The sequence below is a fragment of the Panthera onca genome, chromosome D2 (genome assembly GCF_046562875.1).
Source record: "Panthera onca isolate mPanOnc1 chromosome D2, mPanOnc1 haplotype 2, whole genome shotgun sequence".
Classification (NCBI taxonomy): Eukaryota; Metazoa; Chordata; class Mammalia; order Carnivora; family Felidae; genus Panthera; species Panthera onca.
The window spans coordinates 32777949-32805780 of NC_138349.1; the positions used below are offsets into that span (position 1 = coordinate 32777949).

Sequence of the window (27832 nt, forward strand, 5' to 3'; positions counted from 1 at the left end):
CCAAGCCACCTGTCTTTCCGCTGACCTTCTACTGTCACCTAGCGGAGAGAAGGGGCAAGGGCTCCTCCGAGAGTTTGGCCGTTACCAAGCGACGGAGGCGGGGCGCGGCCGGCCTAAGGAGGAGAGCGCACACTAAAAGCTGTTAAAAGAGCTGTAACAACGCCGCTTTCTATTGGCTGAAAAACTCTCGGCCGTAACCATGAGCCAATGAGCAGGTGCATGCGGAATACGTCAGACGCGATGCGACTCCTTCCACCATCCTCCCCCGACGCGCCTCGGGACCGCTGAAACCCACTTTAAACTCGTGGGGGTCTTGACTGCCCCCATGTGCATCTCGCAGCTCATGCTACTGCAGGTGTTCTTCCTGATGGTTCCCGAGGGCGTCTGGCTTCAGCCTTCCTCTCCGTCAGGGGCTGCACCCACCCCTTCGGACGTGGGGCCAGCGTCGCCTGGAGGGACCCTTCAATCCTCGGAGGGATCTGAAACTCCCTGGCCTGTGCCTGGAATCTCTACGGTGGGCCCTACGGTAGTGACCCCCTCTGCACCTGAGAATGGGACCGTAGACCTCTTCCCAGGTGAGGGGAGGAGATGTGGGGATGGAAAACCACTGCCTTAGATCTAAAATTCTGTGGAAAAAGTGGGTTGCCACTAAGTGAGGAGTGGGACTGTCGCAAGATGGGAATTCGCGCTCGGAAGTTTGGGAATCCTCACCCCATTCCCTCTGCTTTACCTTCATAGCCTTACCGGTCTGTGTCTGTGACTTGACTCCTGGTACCTGCGACATAAATTGCTGTTGCGACAGGGACTGCTACCTTCTCCATCCGAGGACAGTTTTCTCCTTCTGCCTTCCGGGCAGCGTGAGGTGAGCTGCCGTGTGCCGGTAGAATCCTAAAGGAGATTGAGACCCTGTAGGGTCTAATTGTAATAAGTCATGTTAGGAAGTAGGAGGAGTTATCCTTCCTGCCTTCCACCCCCACTTCCACTTCTGTAAGGGGAATTACCTTGGTTTTTCCCAGGAGTGAAGTTACTCCTCGGATTCTCTAGAGTAGGACCCTCCGATAGAATAGGACCTTTGTGTTGTCCTATGGATGCCCAAGGAGGCCTCTCTTAGGCATTGATTGACATCCATGGGGCACGTCCTTTGGACCAAACCCTCCACTTCTAAATGTATCTTGGGGCGCCTGGGTGGCTCAGTCGGTTAAGCCTCCGACTTCAGCTCAGGTCAAGATCTCACGGTCCGTGAGTTCGAGCCCCGCATCGGGCTCTGGGCTGATGGCTCAGAGCCTGGAGCCTGCTTCCAATTCTGTGTCTCCCTCTCTCTCTGCCCCTCCCCCATTCATGCTCTGTCTCTCTCTGTCTCAAAAATAAATAAACGTTAAAAAAAAAAAATTAAATGTATCTCTTCTTCGTTCTATTTCCTCTCAGGTCTTCGAGTTGGATGTGTGTGGACAACTCTCTTATCTTCAGGAGTAATTCCCCATTTCCTTCGAGAGTTTTCATGGATTCAGGTGGAGTAAGGCAGTTTTGTGTCCTTGTGAACAACTGTGAGTAGAAATGTATTGGCTGTTCATGTTACCTAACATTTGTTGAAAGTTGGCTTTATGTATGGACTTTTTTTTTTTTAACTTTTTTTTTCTGTTGAATTTCCATCATCTGCCCTCTTCTACCTCTCCACTTGCTCCCTCTCTTTCTCTTAGTAGTGAACGTTTGCGATTTCTTATGCCCTATTGGCTGTGGATCAGAAAACCTGTACACAACTTTAAGTTCAGTCCTCCCTGTTAGACATAAGGAGCTGGCTACAGGAACTTAGATAGATTTACATGTTTGTTTAATATAAGTTATAGAATTGTTACAAAATATACCACTTTGGAGTGTCTGAAATTTTAAATGTAGACATTATGAAGTGAAAGGAAGGAAACATAAAGCCAATTACTTGAGAGGTGGAAACATTATTATCAGGACTGGTCAGTTGAGGTTTAGAAGAAACAGGAAGGATGGGGCGCCTGGGCGCCTCAGTCGGTTGAGCCTCTGGCTTCGGCTCAGGTCATGATCTCACAGCTCGTGAGTTTGAGTCCCTCATTGGTCTGACAGCTCAGAGCCTGGAGTCTGCCTCAGATTCTGTGTCTCCCTCTCTCTACCCCTCCTCCACTCATGCTCTGTCTCTCTGTGTCAACAATAAATAAACATTAAAAAAAAGAAGAAGAAGAAACAGGAAGGAGAGGACAAATTGAATGTTGTCTCTAGCTTTGCCATGTTCTGACGGAAACAGTACCTTTTTGTTGTACTAGAGACTCATCTGGTATGGGGCAAATGTGAACGTTATTTAACCTCCTGTCTTCATCGCAGTCTGCTAATCACTCACATTTCTGGCATTAAGGACATGGAACTGACTGGTATTCATTGGCTGTATTCTTATCTTAGGTGTCAGTAGTAAAACAATAATTCCTTTAACAGATTACACACAAAATAGAAGGCGATAAAAATCACACTTGTTGTCTTTGAAAGTGGAGTGTTATTGATTGGGAGTTTTCTGGGAAAATGTTCTATAACTTACACTGAGTAGCGGGAATAAAAGTATATAAATATGTAAAAAACCTTTTGAGTTTATTCTTAAGATGAGTGCATTTGCATACTTTGCTATGTATATATTATGCCCCAATAATATTTTTTAAGTAGTTACTTGGCATGCCAGATATTTTAAAATAAATGTTTTTCTTTTATCTAAACCCCTTTTCATTAAAAAAAAAAAAAAAACATCCTAGCAAGATTAAACTATTTCCAGAAGCTCCAAAAGGTCAATGCAACCAACTTCCAGGCCTTGGCTACAGAGTTTGGAGGCGAATCATTCACTTCAACATTCCAAACCCAGTCACCACCACCTTTTTACAGGGTGAGCCTGGGGATAGGGATGGGATTGTTTGGTGTGGTTTTTCCCTCATAGCTGACAATTGACGGGGTATCTTTGAGGTACCCCGCTGCAACTAGGTAAACCATTGTCAACTCTTTTTGAAGGCAGTATTGTCCATATTAACAAGTCATTGAGTTAATTTTTGTTTCTACTTTTTCTTTTCTGGTAGAGTTCTGTCCAATCTCACTGTGGATAAATTTATACTGTACTTTATTCAGGCTGGGGATCCCATTTTGACATATTTCCCCAAGTGGTCTGTAATCAGCTTGCTGAGGCAGCCTGCCGGAGTTGGTGCTGGGGGGCTCTGTGCTGAGAGCAATCCTGCGGGTGAGTCCAAAACAAAAGTGCCAACCTTTTTGTTCAATTTAAAATAGGCTTTCTTGGGGGTGCCTGGGTGGCTTAGTCAGCTAAGCATCCAGCTTCGACTCAGGTCATGATCTCATGGTTCGTGGGTTCGAGCCCCGCTTTGGGCTCTGTGCTGACAGCTCAGAGCCTGGAGCCTGCTTCGGATTCTGTGTCTCCCTCTCTCTCTGCCCCTACCCCACTCACGCTCTGTCTGTCTCTCTCAAAAATAAATAAACATTAAAAAAAAATTAAAGAAAATAAAAATGAAAAATAGGCTTTCTTAGAAATCGTTTAAAAAAAAAAAAACCCTAAAAAAAGTTGTTTTAAATAAAAAGAAAATAGACTTTCTTTTTTATCACTCCCTTAATTCTTTGTGTCCTAAGGTTTCCTGGAGAGTAAAAGTACAACCTGTGCTCGTTTCTTCAAGAACCTGGCAAATAGCTGCACCTTGGATCCAGCCCTCAATGCTGCCTCTTATTATAACTTCACAGTCTTAAAGGTGGTGTCCCCTACCCTCCAACTCAACATGCTTCCCACCATTTGGGTTGTGGGAAAAGCACTGAACTGAAAGTCAGAATGCCTAAGAGCTACAAAAAAGGCAGATGGCCCAAAAACCCTGTCATCTAAAGAAAGATGGAAGAATTGAGGATATACATCCAGGATAAGAGATTCTACCCTCCTGGCTAATGGGATTGGCTTGGACAGTGGGAGGGGATATCATTTCACTATTTCACCAAAACCTCTTGCTTTTGCCATTCAGTAGAGCTCTGCTCAGAGCAGGCGTGTCACAGTCCAATCTCCCCTCAGCTTTACTCATGGCATTTTAGTATTAAGAAGAGTCAGGTGGAAGAGAAGAATCATTCTAATATGTTAATTTTTCCTCCCCACATGTGAAACCACAAGCTCCTGGAAATTTTCTCTGAGGTCTACGCACACTCACGGTTCTTGCTGTTCTCTTATTCTAGGTTCCAAGAGGTATGACTGATCTGCAGAATACGAAGGTATGACGTTGTTTATCAGGAAAGAATAAGGAGACTATTTGGTCCATTTGCATCTGAGGCAGTTTCAGTCTAGATTGTAGTTGTGAAAGGAAATCTGTGTGTGATGTATCAAACTGTTAGGTGTGGACGTAAAACATTGTCCCATGTAAGTTCTTTATGATTAATAAGCATCACATGAAATAAAAATTCACAAGGTGTTAGATAAGTTTCAGAAACATTGGGTTAAGTAAAGTTAAACATTATATTTAGAGGGGTCTTCTTGGAGTCTTTAATGTGCTACAGGACCCTGGTACTCTCTAAGGGGAATACCAGATATAGTATTCCTAAAATTTATTTGACCATAGAACCTTTATTTTATATCCAGTAAAATTAAGGACCTGAGAAATATGTTTTGAGAAGTGCTGATTTAAAATGATTTTTTTTTTAATCTTAAGTTGTAGGCTGGCAATGGGAAGGAGAGAGGAAGGTGGTGATCAAAAATGAAAAATACTCATTTCAATATAATATGTAGCTAGAAGAGAAAATACTGCTTTCAATCTCAGTTGATTCACTTCTTCTCCTTGCTAGTTCCAGGTTCCTGTAACCCTTGTCTCACAGGCTGGTTCTCCTCTCTTGTCTGGAAACATTTGTCAGAATGTGGTTTCCCAGGTAAGGATGCTGATCTCAGATTCTGGACTGTTTGTTGGTTGTTGATCAGCATTACCAGAGGTGCCTCATCTTCCATTAAGTACCAGACCAACCCCACAGGAATTTTTGTGCATGGAACTTAACATGTCAAAAGCTGAGCCCATCACCTTCCTCCTACCATGTTTCAGTTTCCATTGCTGCCTTTCTCCCATATTTCACACCCAAAAGACTAAGATTACTTCTGACTTTTCTATCTTTACCTATTGGCAGTTTATTATAGTTCATACCACATTTTCTTCTCCTGAAAAAAACTAGTATCATCTGAAAATCTGAAATAGAGGAGTCCACTTCTTTTCCTCTATTCTCCCTTTTAATCAAGCTACAGAAGGAAGAATTGTCTTAAGCATCATTTTAAAGTCTTCTCAGAAATCTAAGGTTACCTTCAATTGCTTATGACTTCCATTTCCAGCTACTGTCTTCATTCATCCTCATACATTGGGAGAATCAAGTAAACCTGGTGTCCATTCCATGCCTCCCTCTCTACTCATCTTCTCTGCACACAATTAGAACTCATTTTTCTTCCCTTTCGATCCTTACCATAAACTCACTTCTCCCATGAACCCTGTCAAAGAGTTTTCAAACCCTTTCAAACCCTTTCAAAACCCTTTCAAAGATCCAGTATCTTTTTGCATGTGTAGATATAATATGAAGTCTACTTTATCTTTTCATGGTATTTGTGTTTAGCATTTTTAAGATTACTTGTTTAGTTTCCCTCGTTCAGTTATTTCTTTTATTGAGATATAATTGACATATTACATTGTATTAGTTTTAGGTATACCACATGATAATTTCATATGTTACACTGTATTAGTTTTAGGTACACAAGGTGGTAATTTCATATATATATATATTTATTTAAGTATACCACATGATAATTTCATACACACACACACATATAGTGAAATGATCACCAGTTGAGTTTAGTTGATATTCATTACCATAGTTACACATTTTTTTCCTGCAATGAGAACTTAAGATCTACTCTCAGCAACATTCAAATATAAATATACTACTGTTAACTGTATTCACTATGCTGTACACTCATTTAGTTATAATAAAACTTTTAAAGACAGAAAATCTTCTGTATAATTGGCCCATTAAATAATTTTTAGGGGTACCTGGTTGGCTCAGTTGGTTAAGCGATCAACTCTTGGCTCAGGTCATGATCTCATGGTCATGAGATTGAGCCCCACATCAGGCTCCACACTGGGTATGGAGCCTGCTTGAGATTTCCTCTCCTTCCTCTACCCCTTCCCCTCTCACACATGCACTCTAAATAGATGAATAAATGAGTGAATAAATAAATTTTATTAATTGATTTTACTTTTGTATTTCAGGTCATCTATGAGATAGAGACCAATGGGACTTTTGGAATCCAGAAAGTCTCTGTCAGTTTTGGACAAACCAACCTGACTGTGGAGCCAGACACTTCCTTACAGCAACATTTCCTCATTCGCTTCAGGGTTAGGGCCCTTCTTCTATATGGATTGAGAGGGCAAGAAATACTGGGTTAGAAATAGTTCCTGGGCTTCTCTGATGCATGCAAAATAGATTAAGAATATGAAGGCCTAGTTCAGTCTGTCAACTGAGGCCTCAACATTTGCTATTCCATAATTTAACTACAAGTGATAGAGATTCAACAACATTTATCCAGTAAAGTTTCTGTGACTCTCTATCTGGCCCCAATGACTTTAGTCATTGGGACTTTAGTCTCAAATCCAAACTCTTTTTTTAAATAGTCACTTTGAATCATAAACTCAGCCAACCTCCCATAGAAATTCTTTAACTAGCTTTTCTCATATATCTGGGCATTTGGCAAGTTTTTGTTTGTTTTTTACTTTTACTCTTTATATTTCTGTACTATTTAGGTGCTTATAATGAATTTTTGCCTGTATGTATTTATAAACATGTCAAATTATTATGTGATGGCATTTAGCATTTTATTCATTTCCCACTTAATCTAATTTTCCAATCTTGATCACGATCTTTTGGCTTTCTTCTTTATATATATGTGTGTGTGTGTGTGTGTGTGTGTATATATATATATATATATATATATATATATATATATAATATAATTTATTGTCAAATTGGTTTCCATACAACACCCAGTGCTCATCCCAACAGGTGCCCTCCTCAATGCCCATCACCCACTCTTTTGCCTTTTTCTACTTTCTTTTGACCCCAGCAGAATCTGGTTTCTTCTCAACTCTGCCCTCAAATGATCAACCAAGTCTCATGTCTCTCACAGTTTATCACTGGAACGTCTATATTAATTAAAAGATATTTCTAAATTAAGTTTAAATTCCTTAACTGATAGAAGTTTTTGAGAAACAAAAGGTTGGTAGATCCTTGGTTGTAATCCTTGGTAGGAGTAGCATACAGTGAATTTCAATATGCAGATCACTTGGGACCTATTATAGTGAATGGAAAAGTAAAAGATGTTGGGGAGTAGAAATTTCTGCAAAATGCTCCACTGTGTGAGGGAGCCAGATTGTTCAGTGCTGCTAAGTTTCTGCAATGCCATAGAGAAGGGTATGAAGCCACACAGTGGAGCATGCTTTTCTGTGCAAGTGACTTTTCTTCGCTCTTTGTGCAGGCTTTTCAACAGAGCACAGCTGCTTCTCTTACCGGTCCTAGAAGTGGAAATCCTGGCTATATTGTTGGGAAGCCACTTTTGGCCCTAACTGGTGATAAAAGTCACTCTGTATCCTTTTTGGGACTTGGGTAGTCTCTTGCAGAAAAGCTGCAGCTGCTGATCTTTTGGGTTTGCCAATTCTGAGGTCCCCTGATTTTTTTAGGTATTCAGGACTTCCTTTACCAAACCATTAATACGTTATATTCTCAAAGTCGTTGCTACCAAAAGCTGAAGGTATTTGTTTTAAGGAAATAGTTATATACTGGTGTGTGGTTAGACATTTGGGGGAAAATAGTAATTGTCTCTTGTGTTTTTTAACTACTAGAGGGAAAAAACAAATTTGTAACTCGAACAATGTTATGATAATAACAAAATATAGTGTTAAAGGAATAATAAGAGCATAAATTTTCCAATCTGCCTTCTTTTTCTTCTGTTACACTCTCCTTGACCATCACTTTCCACCTCAGATGACCCTCTTGCAGAGCCAGGGTGATGGAATCTGCTCTGTTAAGAAACATGAAGTGCAATTTGGAGTGAATGCAATATCTGGATGCAAGCTCAGGTAATTCTTTGCTTCCACATCATTTCCCACAATTTTGCCTCTCTCTGTAGGGAATATGTTGATAAGGACAACTTTTATATTTTGAATGACAATGCTAGTTAGGAGTAGTTTTATAATCTATATAATAGTAATATTGCTAAAAGTTTTCTAACAGTCTCTTATACCTACTAATAAGGATTATTTCTTCCAATTTATTTTGTAATATTCAAAAAAATTTTTTTTAACATTTATTTATTTTTAAGAGACAGAGTGTAAGCGGGGGAGGGGCAGAGAGAGAGGGAGACACAGAATCCAAAGCAGGCTCCAGGCTCTGACCTGTCAGCTCAGAATGGATGTGGCGCTTGAACCCATGAACTGTGAGATCATGACCTGAGCTGAAGTAGGACACTTAACTAACTGAGCCACCCAGGTGCTCCTATAATATTATTTTTAACATTTGGATCAGTATGTTAGCATTGAACTCCAGCCTCCATGGTGTTTCATTTCAGGCCGAAAAAGGTGGACTGCAGCCACTTACAGCAGGAAATTTATCAGACTCTTCATGGAAAAACCAGCCCAGAACATGTTGCCATCTTTGGTAACGCTGACCCAGCCCAAAAGAGAGAGTGGACAAGGATTCTCAGCAGGAACTGCAGTGTTTCAGTAAGGAGAGAAATACACATTCTCACAGAAACTCACTTTCCCCTTTTGTTTGAAAATTGTGGATATTAAAATTAAAACCAGCCCTGTTTCCAAAGATGATGTGACCCTCATAGAAGGAAGATAATGCAGTTGTCACAAAAGGAAGACTACAAAAAATCATGCCATTTGAAGTTATTATTTCAGGTTAGGTTTATACCTAACTTACTTTCCTTACTTGGAAAAAAATTTGAAGGTAGAAAATCTAGAGATTGTTCTGTGGTTCAAAATCAACCTTACTTATGGTAAGAGAAAGTATATATTTCAGATATTCTCTTATATTCTTGAATGTTTGATCAACACAGATTCTTTGAGGTTGAAATTGTGTTTTCCTTCTGTTACAAAAGTTTACATATTTATATTTAATAAAAATACATTAATAGGTTAAAAATTCAAACCATGTATATAATGGTTTGAATTGAATTCAATGAATTCAATTGAATTCATTGAATTCAATGAAGAGTGAAAACCCCAACACCCCCTTCCCTAGAAGGAAACTCACTTAGCTGTTTCTGTTTGCACTTTTCCTGGTGGCCCACTAGATCAGTGCCAGCAAGTGTGTTTCTGGACTCCAGCTCAAGTGACATAAGTAAATCTGCTATACTATTCTGTCTTCTTCCTCTTTTGCCTAACCCCCTATCTTCTCACTTTAGTCTCAGCTGTACCTTTAATTTTCTTTTCTTTTCTTTTAAAATTTTAAATTGTTGGGGCACCCAAGTGGCTCAGTCAGTTAAGTCTCCGACTTCGGCTCAGGGCATGATCTCACGGTCTGTGAGTTCAAGCCCCACAATGGGCTCTGTGCTGACAGCTCAGAGCCTGGAGCCTGCTTCAGATTCTGTGTCTCCATCCTGTCTCTCCCCCTCCCCCACTCATGCTCTGTCTCTTTCTCTCTCTCAAAAAAATGAATAAGTATTAAAATATATATATTAAAATTTTGTTTATTTTTCTGTATAAGTAATACATATACTTGGCTAAAAATTCAAAAAGTACAAAATAAAAATCTGTCTCAGACAGCTCTTCCCTTCCACAGAAGCAACTGAAATTACTAGTTTCTTTCCTTCCACAGGTACTGCATGCTCGCACAAGTATATACTCTTGTACTTTTTTTATCCACATGATATAACATTGTAGACACTGTCCTACACCTTGCTTTTCTCACTTGATCATAGAGTGTGGTCCATATCAGTACATAATGTGCTTCCTCATTCTTTGCACAGTATGGCTGCATAATATTCCATTACATGGACGAACCATAATTTATTTATGCAGAGTTTTTGGTAGACATTCAAGTTGTTTTCAGTCTTTTGCTGTTATACACAATGCAGCATTTTGTATCCTGGTTCAGGCAACATTTCATACATGAGAGAATAAACCTATATGACAACTTCTAGAAGTAGAATTGCTAGATCAAAGGTATATGCATTTAAAATTTTAATAAATATTATCAATTTATTCCCCATACAGGTTGCACGAATTTACGGTCCCATCATTCATCTGTGACACTGCTTTTTTCCCCTAAGCCTCTTTAATACTATGTCATAAAAATTTTCAATCTTTTTTCATAAGTGAAAATTAGTATCTCAGTGTAGTTTTATTTTTCTCTCACTGTGAGTAAGGTTGAGTATTTTGATATATGGTTGAACAATTTGTATTTTATTCACTATTATCTATCTATATTGTCCATTTTTATTGAATTACTGTGTTATGGCTTATAGGAAATCTTTGCAAATTTGAGAAATGAACTCTTTTGGTATGATTTGCAGATATTTTTTCCCAGTTTGTCATTTGTCTTTTGACTTTGTTTCTGGTATTTTTTTTTATATTGTGAAAGATATCAATTTACTTTTTTTATTTAACCTTTCAGTTTTGGTTCAGACTTTGAAATGCCTTTCTCTTTAGAGATTATTTTGAAAGTTCCCTTTTCTCTTCTGCAGCACTATTATGACTTTATTCCTTATATACTTCTTTCCTTTTAAAAAGTCTTGGGGTAAGTAAACACGTGTACTCGATCCAGGCTTTGGGCAACTGAAGTCAAATCGAGTTCTTGTAAATCTCCCACAGAGCCCTACAGAGGAAGTGTGGTTTGGGGTGATTGTAGCTGAGAACAGGAAGAGGATGGTTAGTGACAAGGTTCAGATTATACTGGAACTACTCTTTATTATTTTTTTTTGCCTTAAGCCTACAATTTGTATTTTTAAATCACATTTTTGAAGAACATTTGACAACATAGGAAAATATTCCTAATGTAGAATAAATGAAAAGAAAGATGTTTTAAAATATCTGGGACAAACACATGAAAGACTCAACATTGTTAGCCATTAAGAAAATGCCAAATTACGAGATACTACTTCACGCCCATGAGGATGGCTATTCTTAAAAGAGAGACACTAATGAGTGTTGGCAAGGGTGTGTGGAAACTGGAACCCTCGGACATTATTGATGGGACTGCAAATGATGCAGTCACTTGGGGAAACAGTTTGTTAGTTACTGAATAAAGTAAGCTTAAATATGGTCTGTCTGTCTCCCCCCATTCCTGTATTATTATTGCCAGTGTCCGAGCCTTACTCTAAAAAGGTATGAAGCTAGGAAAGCACAAGGCATATTTGAGGATAGTGCCTTGTGTCTGCTAGGTTATAGTAACCTCCCGATTGATGTCCTCACTTCCGGCAATCCTTCTTACCTCTTGGAATTAATCTTCCTGGAGTTGGACTTCATAATCTAACCCTGAAATGTCTTCCTTTACCTTTCACTGCTCTGGGTACAAATCCTTTGCTTTAGTCAAGTGGTCTGCTCAAGGCCAGTGCCTCCATCATGCCTGGCACATAGAAGACACTCAGTAACTATTATTCAAATTAATCAGTGAATATCCCTCCATGACATCATGTGCTGGTCTAGTTCCACACCTCTTTTTTTTTAAATTTTTTTTTATGTTTATTTTTGAGACAGAAGGAGACAGAACATGAGTGGGGGAGGGGCAGAGAGAGAGGGAGACACGGAATCTGAAACAGGCTCCAGGCTCAGAGCTGTCAGCACAGAGCCTGATGCGGGGCTCGAACCCATGAACCGTGAGATCATGACCTGAGCCAAAGTCGGACGCTCAACCGACTGAGCCACCCAGGCACCCCTAGTTCCACACCTCTTTATGTGCCATCTCTCTACCTGAATTTTCCTTTAATCACCATTTCTTCCAGTCACACATTACTCATCCCAGTCCCGTGAAGCCATCCTCAGCCAGAAACGGCTTTTTTTTGGCAGTCCACAGCACTATGCACCGCTACTGAGCACTTCTTATAACCCTTGTACGTGGGTTCACATTTTATTAATCTCTATATTAGTCATTTCCATTTTAGAATATTAATTTTTTTAAGATCAAGGACAATAGTATGGTCTATTGTGAACTTTTGTGTTCTTTCTCTAAGTCCTATTACCTCCTTTGTTGTGTATAATTTTTAAGAAACAATGGCTACTTAATGCATGGTAACTGACTGTAGGCAACCATCAGCAATTCAAGCAGATGCTTCTTTACCCTTCTACAGGCTATGCATTGTACTCCCTGCTGTGTCATACCAGTTTCCTTGGAGATCCAGGTATTGTGGGCATATACAGGCCTCCAGTCCAACCCACAAGCTCATGTGTCAGGAGCCCGATTCCTATACCAGTGCCAGTCTATAAAGGTAAGTTATGGCTCATAAAGTACTACTAAGCCTTGAAATGCCTACATGGTCTTACCAGCTATATGAGAAGCAGATCACTTTTTAACATTGAGAGCCAATTTATGCTACCAGCCAACATTTGGTTAGAGAGAGCTGATACAACTTTCAAGTCAACCTCCCTGCCTGATTATTGAAATTAGCATGTTGTCATGATAAATACAGTGTATATATTTTTCCCCAGTTTGTTTTCTTTTTTAATTTCCTGAACCCAGACTATCTTATAGGTTAATTTCATTGCAATTATCATACCAGTGTGGGGCACCTGGGTGGCTCAGTTGGTTAAGCATCCAGTTCTTGGTTTCGGCTCAGATCATGATCTCATGGTTTTGTGAGTTCGAGCCCAATGTTGGGCTCTGCACTGGCAGCAAAGAGCCTGCTTAGGTTTCTGTCTCCTCTCTCTTTGACCCTCCGTTACTCATGCTGTCTCTGTCTCAAAATAAATAAATAAACTTTTTAAAAAATTATCATACCAGTGTTTCTATACCAGTTGATTTAACCACAGAGAACATTTTCCATAACTGTGCATTCAGTATGATAGTCACACATTTATCAGAGTCTGTGAGCCTGTTGATTGCTTAAAGAGATATTGCTGTGGCTAGTTTGTAGTCATCAGTTCTTAGCTGATCGCATTCCATTAAGATAAATAATTTTAGTAGTGCAGTAAACATATACCTATTGCTTATGATGTGTGTTAAGCCACTTTAACATCTGCCTTGGATTTAGTATATAATCCTTAGCTTTAAAATTGCAAAAACAGAGAAATGATTAAGATCTGGTGAACTGATTCACATATAAATTGGCATGCCAGTGTATCAACTTTTAATGATACTTAAAACTAACTGAAATTATTATCTACATGTCATTGCATTTACATCCCAGAAAAGAAATGAACTAGAGACTGCATGTAGGCCAGAAGTAAAATATCTGTAGCTCCTTCTTACGACAGAGTTGAGTACCTTAGCTCTCTATGCCTATAAATGGGGTTAAAACTCAGGTTACCAGAAACTGTTAGTGAAGGCACTCCATTTTTTCTCTGTATTACTAAATAACATAGCACTACTTCTATAAGCTTCATTTAATCAGTTAGAGATCCTGCACTGAACATATGGTTTTGTTTTTCTAAACTGTATTTATTTGCAAGTTTGGGAAGATACCCACAGGACTGTTCTTTTCTCTCTGAATCTCTTGTTCTCCTAGGCATGGAAGCTACCCAGTGGCTTATCTCTTATCTAGATATTTTAATCATTATCTTTTTTCTAGTATTTAGTAGAAGTTGGCTTTTTGGGTTAGTTTGCCCCCTCTACAAAATCACACTTTGCAGTCAGTCACATCTAACTGGTCTAATTGGTTGACAATTGAAAACTTCAGTTGTGCTTCATTCATGTATAACTGAAGACAGTATCTCTTCCAGTCATGGTGCAAAAATTAACTGTGTTGAACTTACTGAGAAGTGGTATGGGATATACCAAATCATGTGCCTTTACTTAGGATGATTTAAAGGATTTGCAAAGGGAATTGTGACTATACAAAAATTTTCACCTTAAGGGCTGACTTGAGAAACTTGCCCCTTCCACAGAAGCAACTGAAATTACTAGTCTCTATGTATTTTACAACAATCTACCTTTTAGCACACACATATATAAAAATGAAATATAAAACAATGTTTTTATGCAATGCACAATGTGATGTTGTCTATTCTGTTGTAGTTTATTCTGTTCTTTTTTTTTTTTAATGTTTATTTATTTTTTATTATTGAGAGAGACAGAGACAGAATGCGAGTGGGTTAGGGGCAGAGAGAGGGGGAGACACAGAATCCGAAGCAGGCTCCAGGCTCTGAGCTGTCAGCACAGAGCCCAACACGGGGCTTGAACTCACAAATTGCAAGATCATGACCTGAGCCGAAGTCAGACGCTCAACTGACTAAGCCACCCAGGCGCCCTGTTCTGTTCTTTTCTTAATGCTAGACACTAATGAGTCATAATTTACAATTTGAAAAACACTTTTAGAAAATACATCTCTGGGGGTGCCTGGGTGGCTCAGTAGGTTGAGTGTCCGACTTCGGCTCGGGTCATGATCTCACAGTCTGTGAGTTCGAGCCCCACGTTAGGCTCTGTGCTGACAGCTGAGAGCCTGGAGCCTGTTTCAGATTCTGTGTCTCCCTCTTTCTCTGACCCTCCCCCGTTCATGCTCTCTCTCTCTGTCTCAAAAATCAATAAAGGTTAAAAAAAAAATTTAAAAAAAAAAAGAAAAAAAATACATTTCTGACTACGTTTTAAAGCTAATTCTATTGTTTTATTTACTAATTTATTTTATTCATTATAACTGAAAGTTGGCAGTGTTCTATATCTCAGTCAAATAGCATATACTAGAATAACTGCCAGTCAAGCTCCCAATCTGTTTTAGTGGTTTCTAATCTTAAGGACCCCACTAAGAATCTGTTGAAAGCTATTCACTTACTAGAAAAATGCACAGACATGCAATATTCTTTATATAGTTTCAAGGGATTTATTGATTTCTTGAAGCCAAGCCAAGATCTATACTAGGAAAGGTAAAGAACACTAAACTAAATAAAAATGAAATATACTTGATTTTAGAAACAATTGCTTTAAAGGAAAGGGCTAGGAAGTGGCTGGATTGGGATTTCTCTTACCTATTGAGGTCTTAGAGAATATCATCACCATTGGATCACTGTGACAGTCTGTAAAGTTTCTATCACTGAAGTCTTTCCTTTTCAGGGATCAATCAACCACCATTTGCCTTTATCTCTTAACAAATGATAAGACTATAGAAGTACTTGACCCCTTTCTGTACTTCTTAATAGTCTTTATAGAAGAACCTTACTTAGTTGACTGGATTGTTTTCTTTTTACCTTTTTTTAAGAACTTTTGAAAGTTATGCTCATTGTTCCATATGTTAAAATGTATACCCACTTGAGGTGTCTCCCTGATACATAATGTTTAACCACATTTATTCTTTAACGTATTAGTTCTGTTTGACTCATTTGAAAATCTTGATAATTTCACTGACATCTTTAAAATACTGAGGGAATTTAAAATTTTTAATTGGCTTCTCCCTCAAATATATATTTGGCCCCAAAAAACATGGAGAACTAATGTGTACATTATCTAGCAGAGTATTGTACATAAATAATTCATTATTTTTTTTAGAAATTATTTCCTTCACTTTATTTAAATCATTAGTTCTCCTAAAATTATGTTTTTCTAAATATAATTTATTGTCAAATTGGCTTATATACAACACCCATTGCTCATCCCGACAAGTGCCCTCCTTAATGCCCATCACCCACTTTCCCCTCTCCCCCGCCCCCAAAATCATAATTAATATCAGATACCAGCTAACTTCTTAAAGATCATGTACTTATATGAGGAAAAATTACCTTTACATGGATATTTACAATATGCTTTATAGTTAAATAAGTTCTAATCATCATAATAGAAATCACCATATCTGATTGTGTTAGATTAAAAGAAACTCATGAATAAACAATCAGATACAGTTCATTTTTTTGCATTGGATTCTGATTTGGACAATTGTAAATCACATTTTCTAATAGTTGGGAAACTTGAGTATGGACTACATTTTAGAAAGAAATACTAACAGGAAAAGGTAGAGGTTCTTTTTCTTTTTTTAAAGAAACTTCTAAGCAGCCTGAACAATGTGATTTCACATGGTTAAAAACATATATATGGATCTAGGTATGTATAGGTCAAGATATAAATGTTAATGCTGGTATTCTTAGAGATGGAAATATGGTGTTTTTATTTCTCATTTTTACTTACCAATAGTCTTAACTTTGTTATAATTTACTGCTTTTGTAATTAAACTTCCTTTTTTAAAAAATTTTTAACATTTATTTATTATTGAGAGACAGAGAGACACAGAGCGTGAGCAGGGGAGGGGCAGAGAGAAGGGGAGACACAGAATCCGAAGTAGGTTCCAGGCTCTGAGCTGTCAGCACAGAGCCCGACACAGGGCTCGAACTCACAAACTGCGAGATCATGACCTGAGCCGAAGTCGGTCGCTTAACCAACTGAGCCACCCAGGCGCCCCTGTAATTAAACTTTCTTGAAGTCACTAGGAAAACACCTAGAAATAACTAGATGTTATTTTAAAGATGAATTTATTCAGTTTCATTTACAATAACATGGAAAACATATAAAATACTTAGGAACCAATTTAGCAAAAGAGCAAAAGACCTATTCACTATAAAACATTATAGGGAGAAATTTCAGGAGACCTAAAGAAATGAAGCAATATACCATGTTCATGGAGAAGATGACTCAGCATTGAGATAATCTGTTCCCAAATGAATCTAACAGAATGAATGCAAACCCCCCAAAATCCTAGCAGGCATTTTTGTGGAAATGGACAACCTGATTCTAAAATTTATATGAAAATGCAAAGAGAATAACCAAAACAATTTTGAAAAAGAAGAACAAAGTTGGAGGACTTAACTATTGATTTCAGGATATACTCTAAATCTCAGTGTGGTACTGGTATAAGGATAGACAAATGGGGGCACCTGGGTAGCTCAGTAAATTGAGTGTCTGATTTCGGCTCAGGTCATGATCTCGAAGTTCTTGAATTCAAGCCCCGCGTCTGTGCTGACAGCTCACAGCCTGGAGCCTGCTAAGGATTCTGTGTCTCTCTTTCTCTGCCCCTCCCCCTCTCATGCTCTGTCTCTCCTCCAAAAATAAACATTAAAAAAAAATTTTTTTTTTTTTTAAAAAGATAGGGGTGGATGGGTGGCTCAGTTGGTTAAGCGTTCAACTTCAGTTCAGGTCATGATCTCACAGTTCGTGAGTTCAAGCCCTGCGTTCAGCTCTGTGCTGACCGATAGCTCGGAGCCTGGAGCCTGCTTTGGATTCTGTGTCTCCCTCTCTCTCTGCCCCTCCCCCACTCACACTGTTTTTCTCTCTCTCTCAAAAAATAAACATTAAAAAAAATTTTTTTAAGGAAAGACAAATAGACCAATGAGACAAAATAGAGTCCAACAATAGATCCACAAATCAAATCAATTCAATGAGAAAAGGACTTTTTAAAAAATAGTTGGTACTGAAACAACTGGATAAAACTGAAACTACTGAATAAACATAGGGGAAAAAATGAATTGACTCCATACACAAAAAGTACTTACGCTTGCATCGTAAACCTATATATAAAACCCAGAGTCACAAAGCTTTAAAGGAAACATAGGAGGATATTTTTGCACATTTAAATTAGGCAATTATTTCTTGAATAAGAAACAAATATCAAACCATAAAACTAAAAATTTGATAAATAGGTCTTTATCAAACTTTAAAATAACTGCTAATCAAAGACACCTCTATGAAAATGCATGCTGTAGTTTGGTAGAAAATATTTTTCAAGTGCATTATCTGACCAAAGATTAATATCCAAAATATAAAAAGAATGCCTACAAATAAATCAAGGACCAAAATAAATTAATTAACTAAAAATGGAAAAATTGAACAGATATTACACAAAAGGAAATAAACAAATGGCCAGTAAACTTGAAAAGCTGCTCAAAGTCATTAGTCATTAGAGATATGCAAATTATAACCATGAGATAGCACTCACTAGGAAATTAAGTATAATACTTACTAGAATAACTAAAATCAATAAGACAAAACATGAAATCTCAGTTTTCACACATTGCTAATGGGGATGAAAATGGTACAACCATTTAGTCTTTTATATATTCATCTTCCCTGTGACTCAGCAATTTTACTCCTTGGTATTTACCCAAAGGAAATTGAAACATATGTCCAAAACAAGACCTATAAAGAATGATCATAGCAGCCTTATTCATAATAGCGCAAAACTGAAAATAATCCAAATATCCATCATCAGGAGAATGGGAAAATTGTGATATATTCACACAATGGAATTCTTACAATAAAACAATGAATTACTTGTACACAAAACAGTATAGATGAGCCTCAGAAACATTTGTCTTGAATGAAAGAATCTAAACACAAAAATAATATTTTAAGATTCCATTTATACAAAGTATAAGAACAGGCAAAAATAATCTTTAGTGATAAAAGAAAGTGGTTGCTTCTGGGAGACGGACTGGAAAGAGACACAAGGGAACCCTCTGTAATGATGGATATATTGCAGATCTTGTTTTGGGTGTGGGCTATACAGCATATACAGTTGTCAAAACTCATTGAACCAAACAAGATGTGTACATTTTATTGTACACAAATTATACCACAATAAAAAGTTAAAAAGACACAGGAAAGCTGAAAATAAAAGCCACTGATCAGGGGGAAATATTTGCAATAAATGTTTCTGACAAGGTTCTTGTATGTAGAATAAAGAGCTCTCAGAGCTCAGTTATGAATTACACACTTGAGCAAAGATGAATTTGTTCCAGTTCATAGTTCTAGCTGATGAAATGTGTAGTTACAAAAACATAAATCTAAGGGATGGTATTCATGGCTCTATTTCTAATAATGATAGTTTCTTTTCATTTGTAATGATTTGACATAGAGGATTAACATACAATGGTTTAGGGGCACCTGGGTGGCTCAGTCAGTTAAGCGTCTGACTTCGGCTCAGGTCGTGATCTTGCCGTTTGTAAATTCAAGCCCCGCATCAGGTTCTGTGCTGACAGCTTAGAGCCTAGAGCCTGCTTCAGATTCTGTGTCTCCATCTATCTCTCTTCCTTCCCTGCTCGCACTCTGTCTCTCTCTCAAAAATAAAGATAAAAAATTATATATATATATATATATATATAATTTGTGATTATAAAGATGTAATACAGTAATATATCGGGTGTACTTCTTATCACCAAAGCCAAGCAAAACCTAATCTGAACTTTTCATATTGTTACAAAGTAAATCTTATTTGGGGACAAAGGATTTCGCTCAATATAAACTGGATTGAAACAAATAAAGCTCCTAAACCTCCCAAAGTGTTAAAACAGAATTGTTGATGGTAATTTCTGAAGTAAATATCATAAAATATGATAGTTTAAGGCAGAAATAAATTAACCATACATAACAGAACTGGATCCACAGTAAAAGAACTGTGCTAACTTGGCTATGTGTCTTTTGTTTGTTTTGATAAGAGAAAGGGGATGACTAGACTTTGAGTATTGTTTTTTTTTTCCCCAGTGTCCTTGCTACACATTCACTAAACAGTGAATTCTCTAATTTTGCTTATACATCACTTTTAAAATGCAAATAGAGGGCGCCTAGGTGGCTCAGTCCACCCGGAGTTAAACATCCAACTCTTGATCTCGGCTCAGGTCCTGATCTCATGGTTCCTGAGTTTGAGCCCTGCATGGGGCTCTGCACTGACAGTGTGGAGCCTGCTTGGGATTCTCTCTCTCCTTCTCTCTCTCTACCCTTCCCCTGCTCACACACGCTCTCTCAAAATAAATAAATAAACTTAAAAAAAAGATAAAATGCAAACAGAAAAACTTTAGTCTTCAAAATTTACGTATAACACACTGAACTTAAAAACCTTGTTCTTCATGTGGTACTAAAACACAAATTCTAAAATGAGTCGGTAACATTCAGTATTATCCAATGACCTGATAAGTGCATTCAAATTCCTTTTAAGTATTGGACCATTAGATGGTGTTTGTTCCAAACTTCCACACAATTATGGAGGCAATATTCTTAATATATGAAGAGTAAGCATTTAATTTGAAATATTAGTTTATAAACAAATAAGGAAGGAAGGAAGCACAAACTTTAAGGATCCTAATTAGGGTGTTGTGGGAGGGATAAGGGGTCAAAGTGATTTGTACTTACTATTAAATAGCTATGGCATAATTTTTTCCTTATGATTTATTATCTCTTGTTACTTTATATTAGTGTCCTATCCAAAATACCTCTACTCATTTGTCAAAAAAAAAAAAAAAAAACTTTATTGAGTGCCTATTTTGTGCCAAATACCATGGTTGCTGCTCTAGGTAAAGTGTGGTAAACAAGATAAACATCATCCCTGCTTATGGAAAGTGAAGGACAATACTGAGGTGAAATTTAGAATACTGTTATGGAAATTCATCAGGAGACACTGATAGCTGGGCCCAGGTGGAGGCTGTGAGGGCTGCAGGAAGTAGAGTTCAGGAGATTTAGGGGTGTCACAGATAGGATTTGATTGCTTGGATACAGAGGTTGAGGGAGAATGAGTCAAGGATAATGGATATGTTTTCAGTTTAGGCATCCCATTCATTTCTTTTCTATTTTATATGTGATACCCTGTTGACTACCAAATGTAATTTTGCTTTCTGCACTTACCTTTCTATTTTTCACCCTCTCCTTTTTTTAATTTGGTGGGTATGCCTAAGGTTTTCTTCCCCTTTCTGTTGTGTTTTGTTATGTCTGTTGTGAAAGACTGCCCTCATGCTACTAGACCCACTTTACCTGTAAAGTGCCTTGAAATACACATCTCCCAAATGGCCCTTAACCAATGACTGAAGGATACAGGAATAGAAAATCCCAGCTCTTGGAGCGCCTGGGTGGCTCAGTCCATTGAGTCTGACTCGATTTTGGCCCAGGTCATGATCTCATGGTTCATGGGATGGAGTCCCGTAATGGGCTTCATACGAAGAATGGAGCCTGCTTAAGATTCTCTCTCTCTCTCTCTCTCTCTCTCTCTCTCTCTCTCTCTCTCTCTCTCTCCCTCTCTCCCTCTCTCCCTCTCTCCCTCTCTCCCTCTCTCCCCCTCTCCCCCCTGTGCCCCTCTACCCCACTGGGACTCTCTCTCTCTCTAAAATTAAAAAGAAAGAAAGGGAAAGAAAAGAAAAGAAAAGAAAAACTCACCTCCCTTGCTTCCTTACTTTGTTTGGGTTGAGACAACACAACTTGTTGGGACCGTGAAGCCTACCTTATATTTCAGAGTTCCCCTGCAGATTGGGTTAATGCTGGATAATGGTATAAATTATCAAATTAATTAGTAATTGTGTAATTTATCAAAATAATACATGTTTTTAAAGTCAAAAAATGCCAGAAAAGAGGATATCTTAACAAAAACTAAAATGTTATATCCCCTCTGGCCTTGATTCTAAGCAATATTGAGTAATTACCTCCCGGATCATGAGTTTATAGGTTATCTATTGAATTCTTGTTTTGGTAGATGAGTTTAGCTGTTTTTCTCCTCCCACCACTCTCCCAATATATTTTATTATTTACATCAAAATATTTTATTACATCAAAATATTTTATTAAATCAGAGGCACCTCAGTGGCTCAGCCAGTTGAGCATCTGACTTGGGCTCAGGTCATGATCTCATGGTTCATGGGTTTGAGCCCCACATAGGGCTCTCCACTACTGTCAGCACAGAGCCTGCTTTGGATCCCCAGTCTCTGTCTCTCTCAGCTCCTCCCCCACCTGTACTCCCTCTCCCTCAAAAATAAACATTAAAAAAAAAACAAAAACATTTAAAAAGACTATATTTGTCTAAAAAAAAAAAACTTTATTAAATCAATATTCAGTGTCTCATTATTATGATTTTATAAATATGCTGAGCCAACTCATTAAATTTTTGTAAAATTTTTTATTCATTCTGAAATTATCATTGTTTTAGTTTTCTTTGAGCTAAAGGCGAAAACGTCTCACACTCTCCAACATCTCCGTAAAATCTCTCTCAATGCAGTTTTCTAAACAGTTGAATTTGCCATATGATGTTATCAGTTCTACTTTTTCCTATGTGTTTTCCTCATGGCGACCTCTGTTACCTGAGGTAGTGTAAACGAGTTACTGCCCAGCAGTTGTTATGGAACTTTCCTTTCCTGTCATCCTAGAATTCCTCCTGCTTCTTATGTTAAGATTCACTGTTTACTAGACACTACTTTTTTCTTCTTGGTTTACTCTCTTGTTTTGTGGAGCTCAAAATCTCATAACCTCTGGAAAAAAAAATGCACATGTACATTTTTTCTTTAATTCACATGTCTAAGGATAGCTTTATTCAACCATCATCATTATCATATCAATTATGATTGGTCACCTGACCAGGCATTCTAGATTTTCACTCACAAGAAGCCATTTTAAGATCTTTTTGCTCCTAGTAGTCCGAAGCTTCTATAATATTATGCCCTTGGACAGGTTTTTTCCTTCATTCATTTTTAATTATACCAAACAATTTTGTTTTTTTTTACTCTGAGAATTTTCAATTTTCACTATTTTTTTAATAATCAGACCCCCCCCCCCCCCAACTATTTTCTCTGTTCTCTCTTTTTGTAACTCCTATTAATCTGTTACAGAGTCACTAGATTGGTTCTCTGATTTTTTTTCTTTTATATTATCTATCTCTTTACTTTTTTATTCTTTCTAGAAGAGTTCCTCAACTTTATTTTTTAACCTTTTTACTGATTTTTTTTTTTTTTTTTTGGCTCTCACATTTTTAATATCTAGGAGCGCTTATTTTCTGTTTCATTTCATAATATCCTTTTCTTCTATATATTTAAACATCTGGGGCACCTGGCTATCTCAGTTGGAAGAGATTGCAACTCTTGATCTCAGGGTCATGAGTTCAAGACCCACGCTGGGTTGTAGAGATTACTTAAATAAAACTTTTAAAAAAATAAAAGTAAAGATCTTAACAACTTCTCATCTTCATCTTTCTTTGTTTCCTCTGAGTTTGTTTATTCTCATTTGGTACAGTTTTTCTTTTTTTTTAATATTTTTAATGTTTATTTATTTATTTATTTATTTAATTTATTTAGAGAGAGAGAGAGACAGTGTGAGCAGGGAAGGGGTAGGGAGAGAGGAGGACACAGAATTTGAAGCAGGCTCCAGGCTCTGAGCTGTCAGCGCAGAGCCCAACTCAGGGCTTGAACTCAAAAACTGCGAGATTGTGACCTGAGCCAAAGTCGGACACTCACCCAACTGAACCACCCAGGTACCAATGTACAGTTTTTCTCTTTAATGTGAGAAGCTTCCCCCATACATCTGGCAATCTCTAGCTGTCTAACATAAAAGTAAGCTGTTAAGCTCATTGAAAGCTCTGTGATCATCATGAGTGAGATTTGCTGACTGGTGACCTTCACAGTAGAGCAGTTTGGTGCAGTTGCTTTTGGGGTTATAGAACTGCCAGATATCATTATCTTTTTGTCTTGTTGCTGAAACTGATCATTTTCTTCATGAAAGAGCCTCTTGATTCCTGACTGAAGGGTATGGATGTAAGACCCATCTGTCAGCATCTTGGAACTAGATGAGGGAAGGGATTTCATTATACAGAAGAATTTCCCCATTTTTAGTTCCGTACATCACTCTGTCCTTCTTTATGCCCACTGTCCCTAAATCCACAATTTCCCTTGTGTAATTGTCCAATCTCTTGTTGAGGTGGGGAAGGAGTAGTTGCATGATCACACTGAGGTGGGTGTCATTCTGGAATCACTTTCTATCCTTACCTCATCCGTGCCTCCATGTTATATCCTATCCTCCCCATTTTCTTTGTCTGGTTAGTTTCAGCCAGTCTTCCATGCCTGGCTGGAATCAGGATTCCCTCGTCAGCTTTAGCCTACACTGACTGTTCTGGAATATATATGGTTCTCTCAGTGCCTCAGAAGTAACATTATTTCTGTGACAAGTCCCTCATGAACTTCACTGTTGAAAAAAAGATTCCAAAGAATTAATATGACCTGCAAGATTATCACAGCACTGGCCCCATACCCATTTTTTTAAGTACCTAGAAAGGTTATTCTAAGTTATTCCAAGTATTCCAAGTATTATTCCAAGTATTCCAAGTATTCCAATGGTTATTCCAAGTTGTGTTCTCACAGCTAGTATTTACTGTTGCCAAAGACCACAGTAGAGAATATGTAGCATCGGAGTAAACAAAGGTAAGTGGAGAAAATACTCCTTTCTGGTTCAACAAGGTATTTATTTACTGTCCAATTATAATTAGAAGTTTGGTAAGCACAGACTTAGAACAAAAGGAATTCTTTTTAGATAAACATGTTCCAATCATCAGGCTACGACGACATCTACCAAAAGCTATGTGTATTAGACCAGATACTTGAATCAGCTTGACAAGGTCCCTTCTGGGAGCATCTGTTTCATTTGACTTGAATTGATGGGTGGTTTAGAGGATCCTTTCTGACCCTGGGATTCTGTGACTCTAATGGGCTTTTTATCTACATTACGGAGTTCTTTGTTTTTTCCTGAAGTCTCACGTTTCTTTCTGCAATTGAAGACGGATAGAATTGCCACTACTCCTTCCACATGTGTTCTGCTTCAGAGCCTGGAGCCTTCTGGGACTTGATAAGGTGAAGCTGCTAAGAGCGTAACAGCAGCAGTTTTGCCATGTGGCCTCTCTGATATCAGCCAGCTCCCCAGTTGGGGCAAACTATAGAATCAGTCTTTCAGACTTTAGGTAGGTGTAACTGTTCACAGTTCTGGTGTCATGGACTGCTGCTAAGAAATTCATTTCCTTGTATCTTATAGAACAAGAACTATGTAGCACCAATATGAGAAAAAGGTATATCTTGCTTAGAGCAATTTGGTTTTGGTCTTTTTTCAGGGAAAGTAATAATAACAGTCAAGTTAGAGAGCTACTTGAATGGATACCAAGCACTCACCTGTCCTGGGTTTTCTTCCTGCAGGATTCCCAACAAGTAGCAGAAGTAGCTTTGACAACTGTTGTGACTTTTGTGGACATTACCCAGAAGCCAGAGCCTCTAAGGGGCCAACCCAGAATAGACTGGAAACTACCATTCGACTTCTTTTTTCCCTTGAAAATAGCATTCAGCAGAGGAGTAGACTCTCAAAAAGGTTCAGCCTCTCTCATCCTTATCCTGTGTCTCTTAGTACTTGGAGTTCTCAAGCTAGAGACCAAGTGAAACAAGAAGTATCTGATTTTTGGTTTTCCCTATGGGAAGTTCTGAGACAGCCTACTTATCTTGGCAAAATAGGCCCTTACCTGCTCATGACCAGAGGAGAGCATTCAGGATAACAGAGGACCTAACTGAAGGAATGTTTGTATATGAAAGAAGGGATTTTTGAAAAGCAACACAAATATCTTTGTCTTGGCTCTCTGCTTAGGACTGTGCAGACCACCAAGTACACATAAGGTTCTCTACTTCTCAAGCTGAGAAGAACATCAGGAGCCCTTCCTCCAGCCCTTCAGGTTGTGTTGTACGTGACTGAAGTTTTGCAAGATCTTCATCCACCTGCTCACAGCCACACATGGGCCCAACATAAAAAGGAACATGCTCCTGCTGTCCCCTGGATGAACTTGGGAATAGATGCCCTCTGGACTTGAGAGCAGCTGACTGTTCACAGAAAACTGCTGTCTATAGATTTCATCCGGCCCCTCCCTACTCCCTTGGGCCACACACTTTGCCTGGGCATGAGTGGGGAGAGCGATTGTTTCTAGTCAGTTTCCAAAATGAATGTGGAATCCTGGTCCCCCTTTTTTCACTAGCAAATGACCCTACCACTCATTTCTGCATTTTTCCTTCCACTGTGGTGAGAGGAAATAAAACTGATTGAGAGCTTTGTTGTACTAATTCCAGCAGCACACAGAAGCTGACATGTGATCACCTCGTGATAGTTTATCTGTGTGTGAGTTTTAAAAACGGGGCGGGGGGGGGGGATCCTTTCATACATGGCAGAATAGCATTCAAATCAAAGAACGTGGTTCTTTTCCTGGGGTTGGAGCTAAACATAGCAGGATAGGGGGGAGGGAGTGTGGGAGGGTGGAGGTGATGCCAGGAGCCAGAGGAGACTCCTGGGGAGACTAACATGACTGTAGTAGGAACACTGAATGGGCAAAATAGGTGCTGTGATGGGATAAGAAAGATGGGAACTCATTATATGGGGACTTGAAAGCCAGGCAGAGAGAACTGGGGGAGTTTATTTTTTTCCACAACATATTAATGATCTGAATCTAAAACTGCCTTTTAAAAAAGCATGTACTTAGATATAATAAGTCCCACTTCATGAGCAGAAAATGCTCATTGTAAACACCATCTCTGATGGGTTAATCATTTTGCCCCATTCCAAAGTACCCTGAAAGGAACCTACCTCCCTGGAGAAAAGTGGCAAGGTTCCCATAGCAGTTACTACCAATGTAGGAGGAAGTGCATCTGTACACTTAGAAAACTAAGCCCAAAGAAATTCATTCATTCATTTATCAAATATTTATTGTCTATGTGCCAGCAACATACTTCTCTACTCTCAAAAGCTTATATTCTAGCAGGGAAGGCAGACAAGCAATTACCATAAGGTGATGTGTGGTTTAAAAGAACTAGAATAGGATTTCCCAAGTGGAGAAGGCCACTGTTTTTAATGGCTATAGCTATACCCACAGTTACCTAATTTGTTCTAAGCTCATGGTGAGAATCTTAAAACCTGAAGTGCCAGATGAAACTTACTAGAAAGCACTTTTATTATTTTTGTATCCTCCACCCAACTTCAAACCCAAAGAGCTGACAACCTAGCCCATGTTCAGTGTTCTCATTGTTCACCTCAAAGAACTCCCCTCATCTATTTCCTAACTCGCTATACTGCAGCACCACTAGATTCGCAAGAATCCCTCCTCTTCTCACACCACCCCCCACTTTAAAGTAGTAAGTGCTGTCAGCTCTCCCCGATCTGTTGCTCCCCATGCCCACTGCTGAAGTCTTTTTGCCAGCCATCATTTCTTACTTGGGCCTTTGCACTAGCTAACCGGCCTCTCTGCTTCTATCCCTTTACTGATTTCTGACGCACAGATCTCATCATTGTGCCATTCCAGTACTTTATTTTTTTTAATGTTTATTTTTGAGAGAGAGAGACACACAGAGTGTGAGTGGGGGAGGGTCAGAGAGAGAAGTAGACACAGAATCTGAAGCAGGCTCCAGGCTCTGAGCTTCCAGCATAGAGCCCGACATGGGGCTCGAACTCACAAAATTTGAGATCAGACCTGAGCCGGGGTCGGATGCTTAACCAACTGAGCCACCCGGGCGCCCCAGCCGATACAGTACTTTAAAAGTCATGGGTCTCTATCTTTGGGGATGATAAATTTCAAGCTCTTTAGCATGGCACAGAAATCCCTTTGCAAAGTGGCCCCTACCAAACACCTCTCCTGTCGTGTCCCACCTGCAGCCTCTTGTCATGGGACATCTCATGCCTTTGCTTATTGCATTCCCTCTTCCTCATATGATCCTGCTTCCCATTTCTAGGTGAACGACTTCATTTTTAGCCTTCAAAGCATAATTTGAATGTCCACTCTCTTTTAAAAGCCTTGCCTGAAATCCCTGGGCGCCTCCTCCTCTAGCACAAATCACAGTGTTGTAATCATTTGGTAACATATGTGTCTCTCCTATAAGGCTGT

The 27832-nt window shown here is 38.7% G+C and overlaps 1 protein-coding gene across 5 annotated transcripts; it reads left to right on the top strand.

Moving 5' to 3' along the window:
- The first annotated feature begins 126 nt into the window (after positions 1–126).
- On the top strand, positions 127–26009 carry TCTN3 (tectonic family member 3). 5 transcript variants are annotated; one of them, XR_009612931.3, is made up of 14 exons: positions 127–575; positions 739–862; positions 1426–1544; positions 2763–2890; positions 3127–3235; positions 3637–3752; positions 4219–4254; positions 4822–4902; positions 6279–6404; positions 7541–7648; positions 8047–8141; positions 8630–8783; positions 8865–8966; positions 12356–12466. XR_009612931.3 is itself a non-coding variant. In XM_060641898.3 (14 exons), exons 1-14 carry the CDS (start codon positions 326–328, stop codon positions 25353–25355), a joined length of 1815 nt encoding a protein of 604 aa, XP_060497881.1. In that variant the 5' UTR covers positions 134–325; the 3' UTR covers positions 25356–26009. The 5 variants fall into 5 exon arrangements, 4 of the variants coding, with proteins under 4 accessions (XP_060497882.1, XP_060497881.1, XP_060497883.1 ...); XM_060641898.3 differs by lacking the exon at positions 8865–8966 and adding an exon at positions 25119–26009 and having other exon boundaries at positions 134–575; positions 4828–4902; positions 12356–12493; XM_060641900.3 differs by lacking the exon at positions 8865–8966 and adding an exon at positions 25037–25229 and having other exon boundaries at positions 135–575; positions 12356–12493.
- Positions 26010–27832: the final 1823 nt, after the last annotated feature.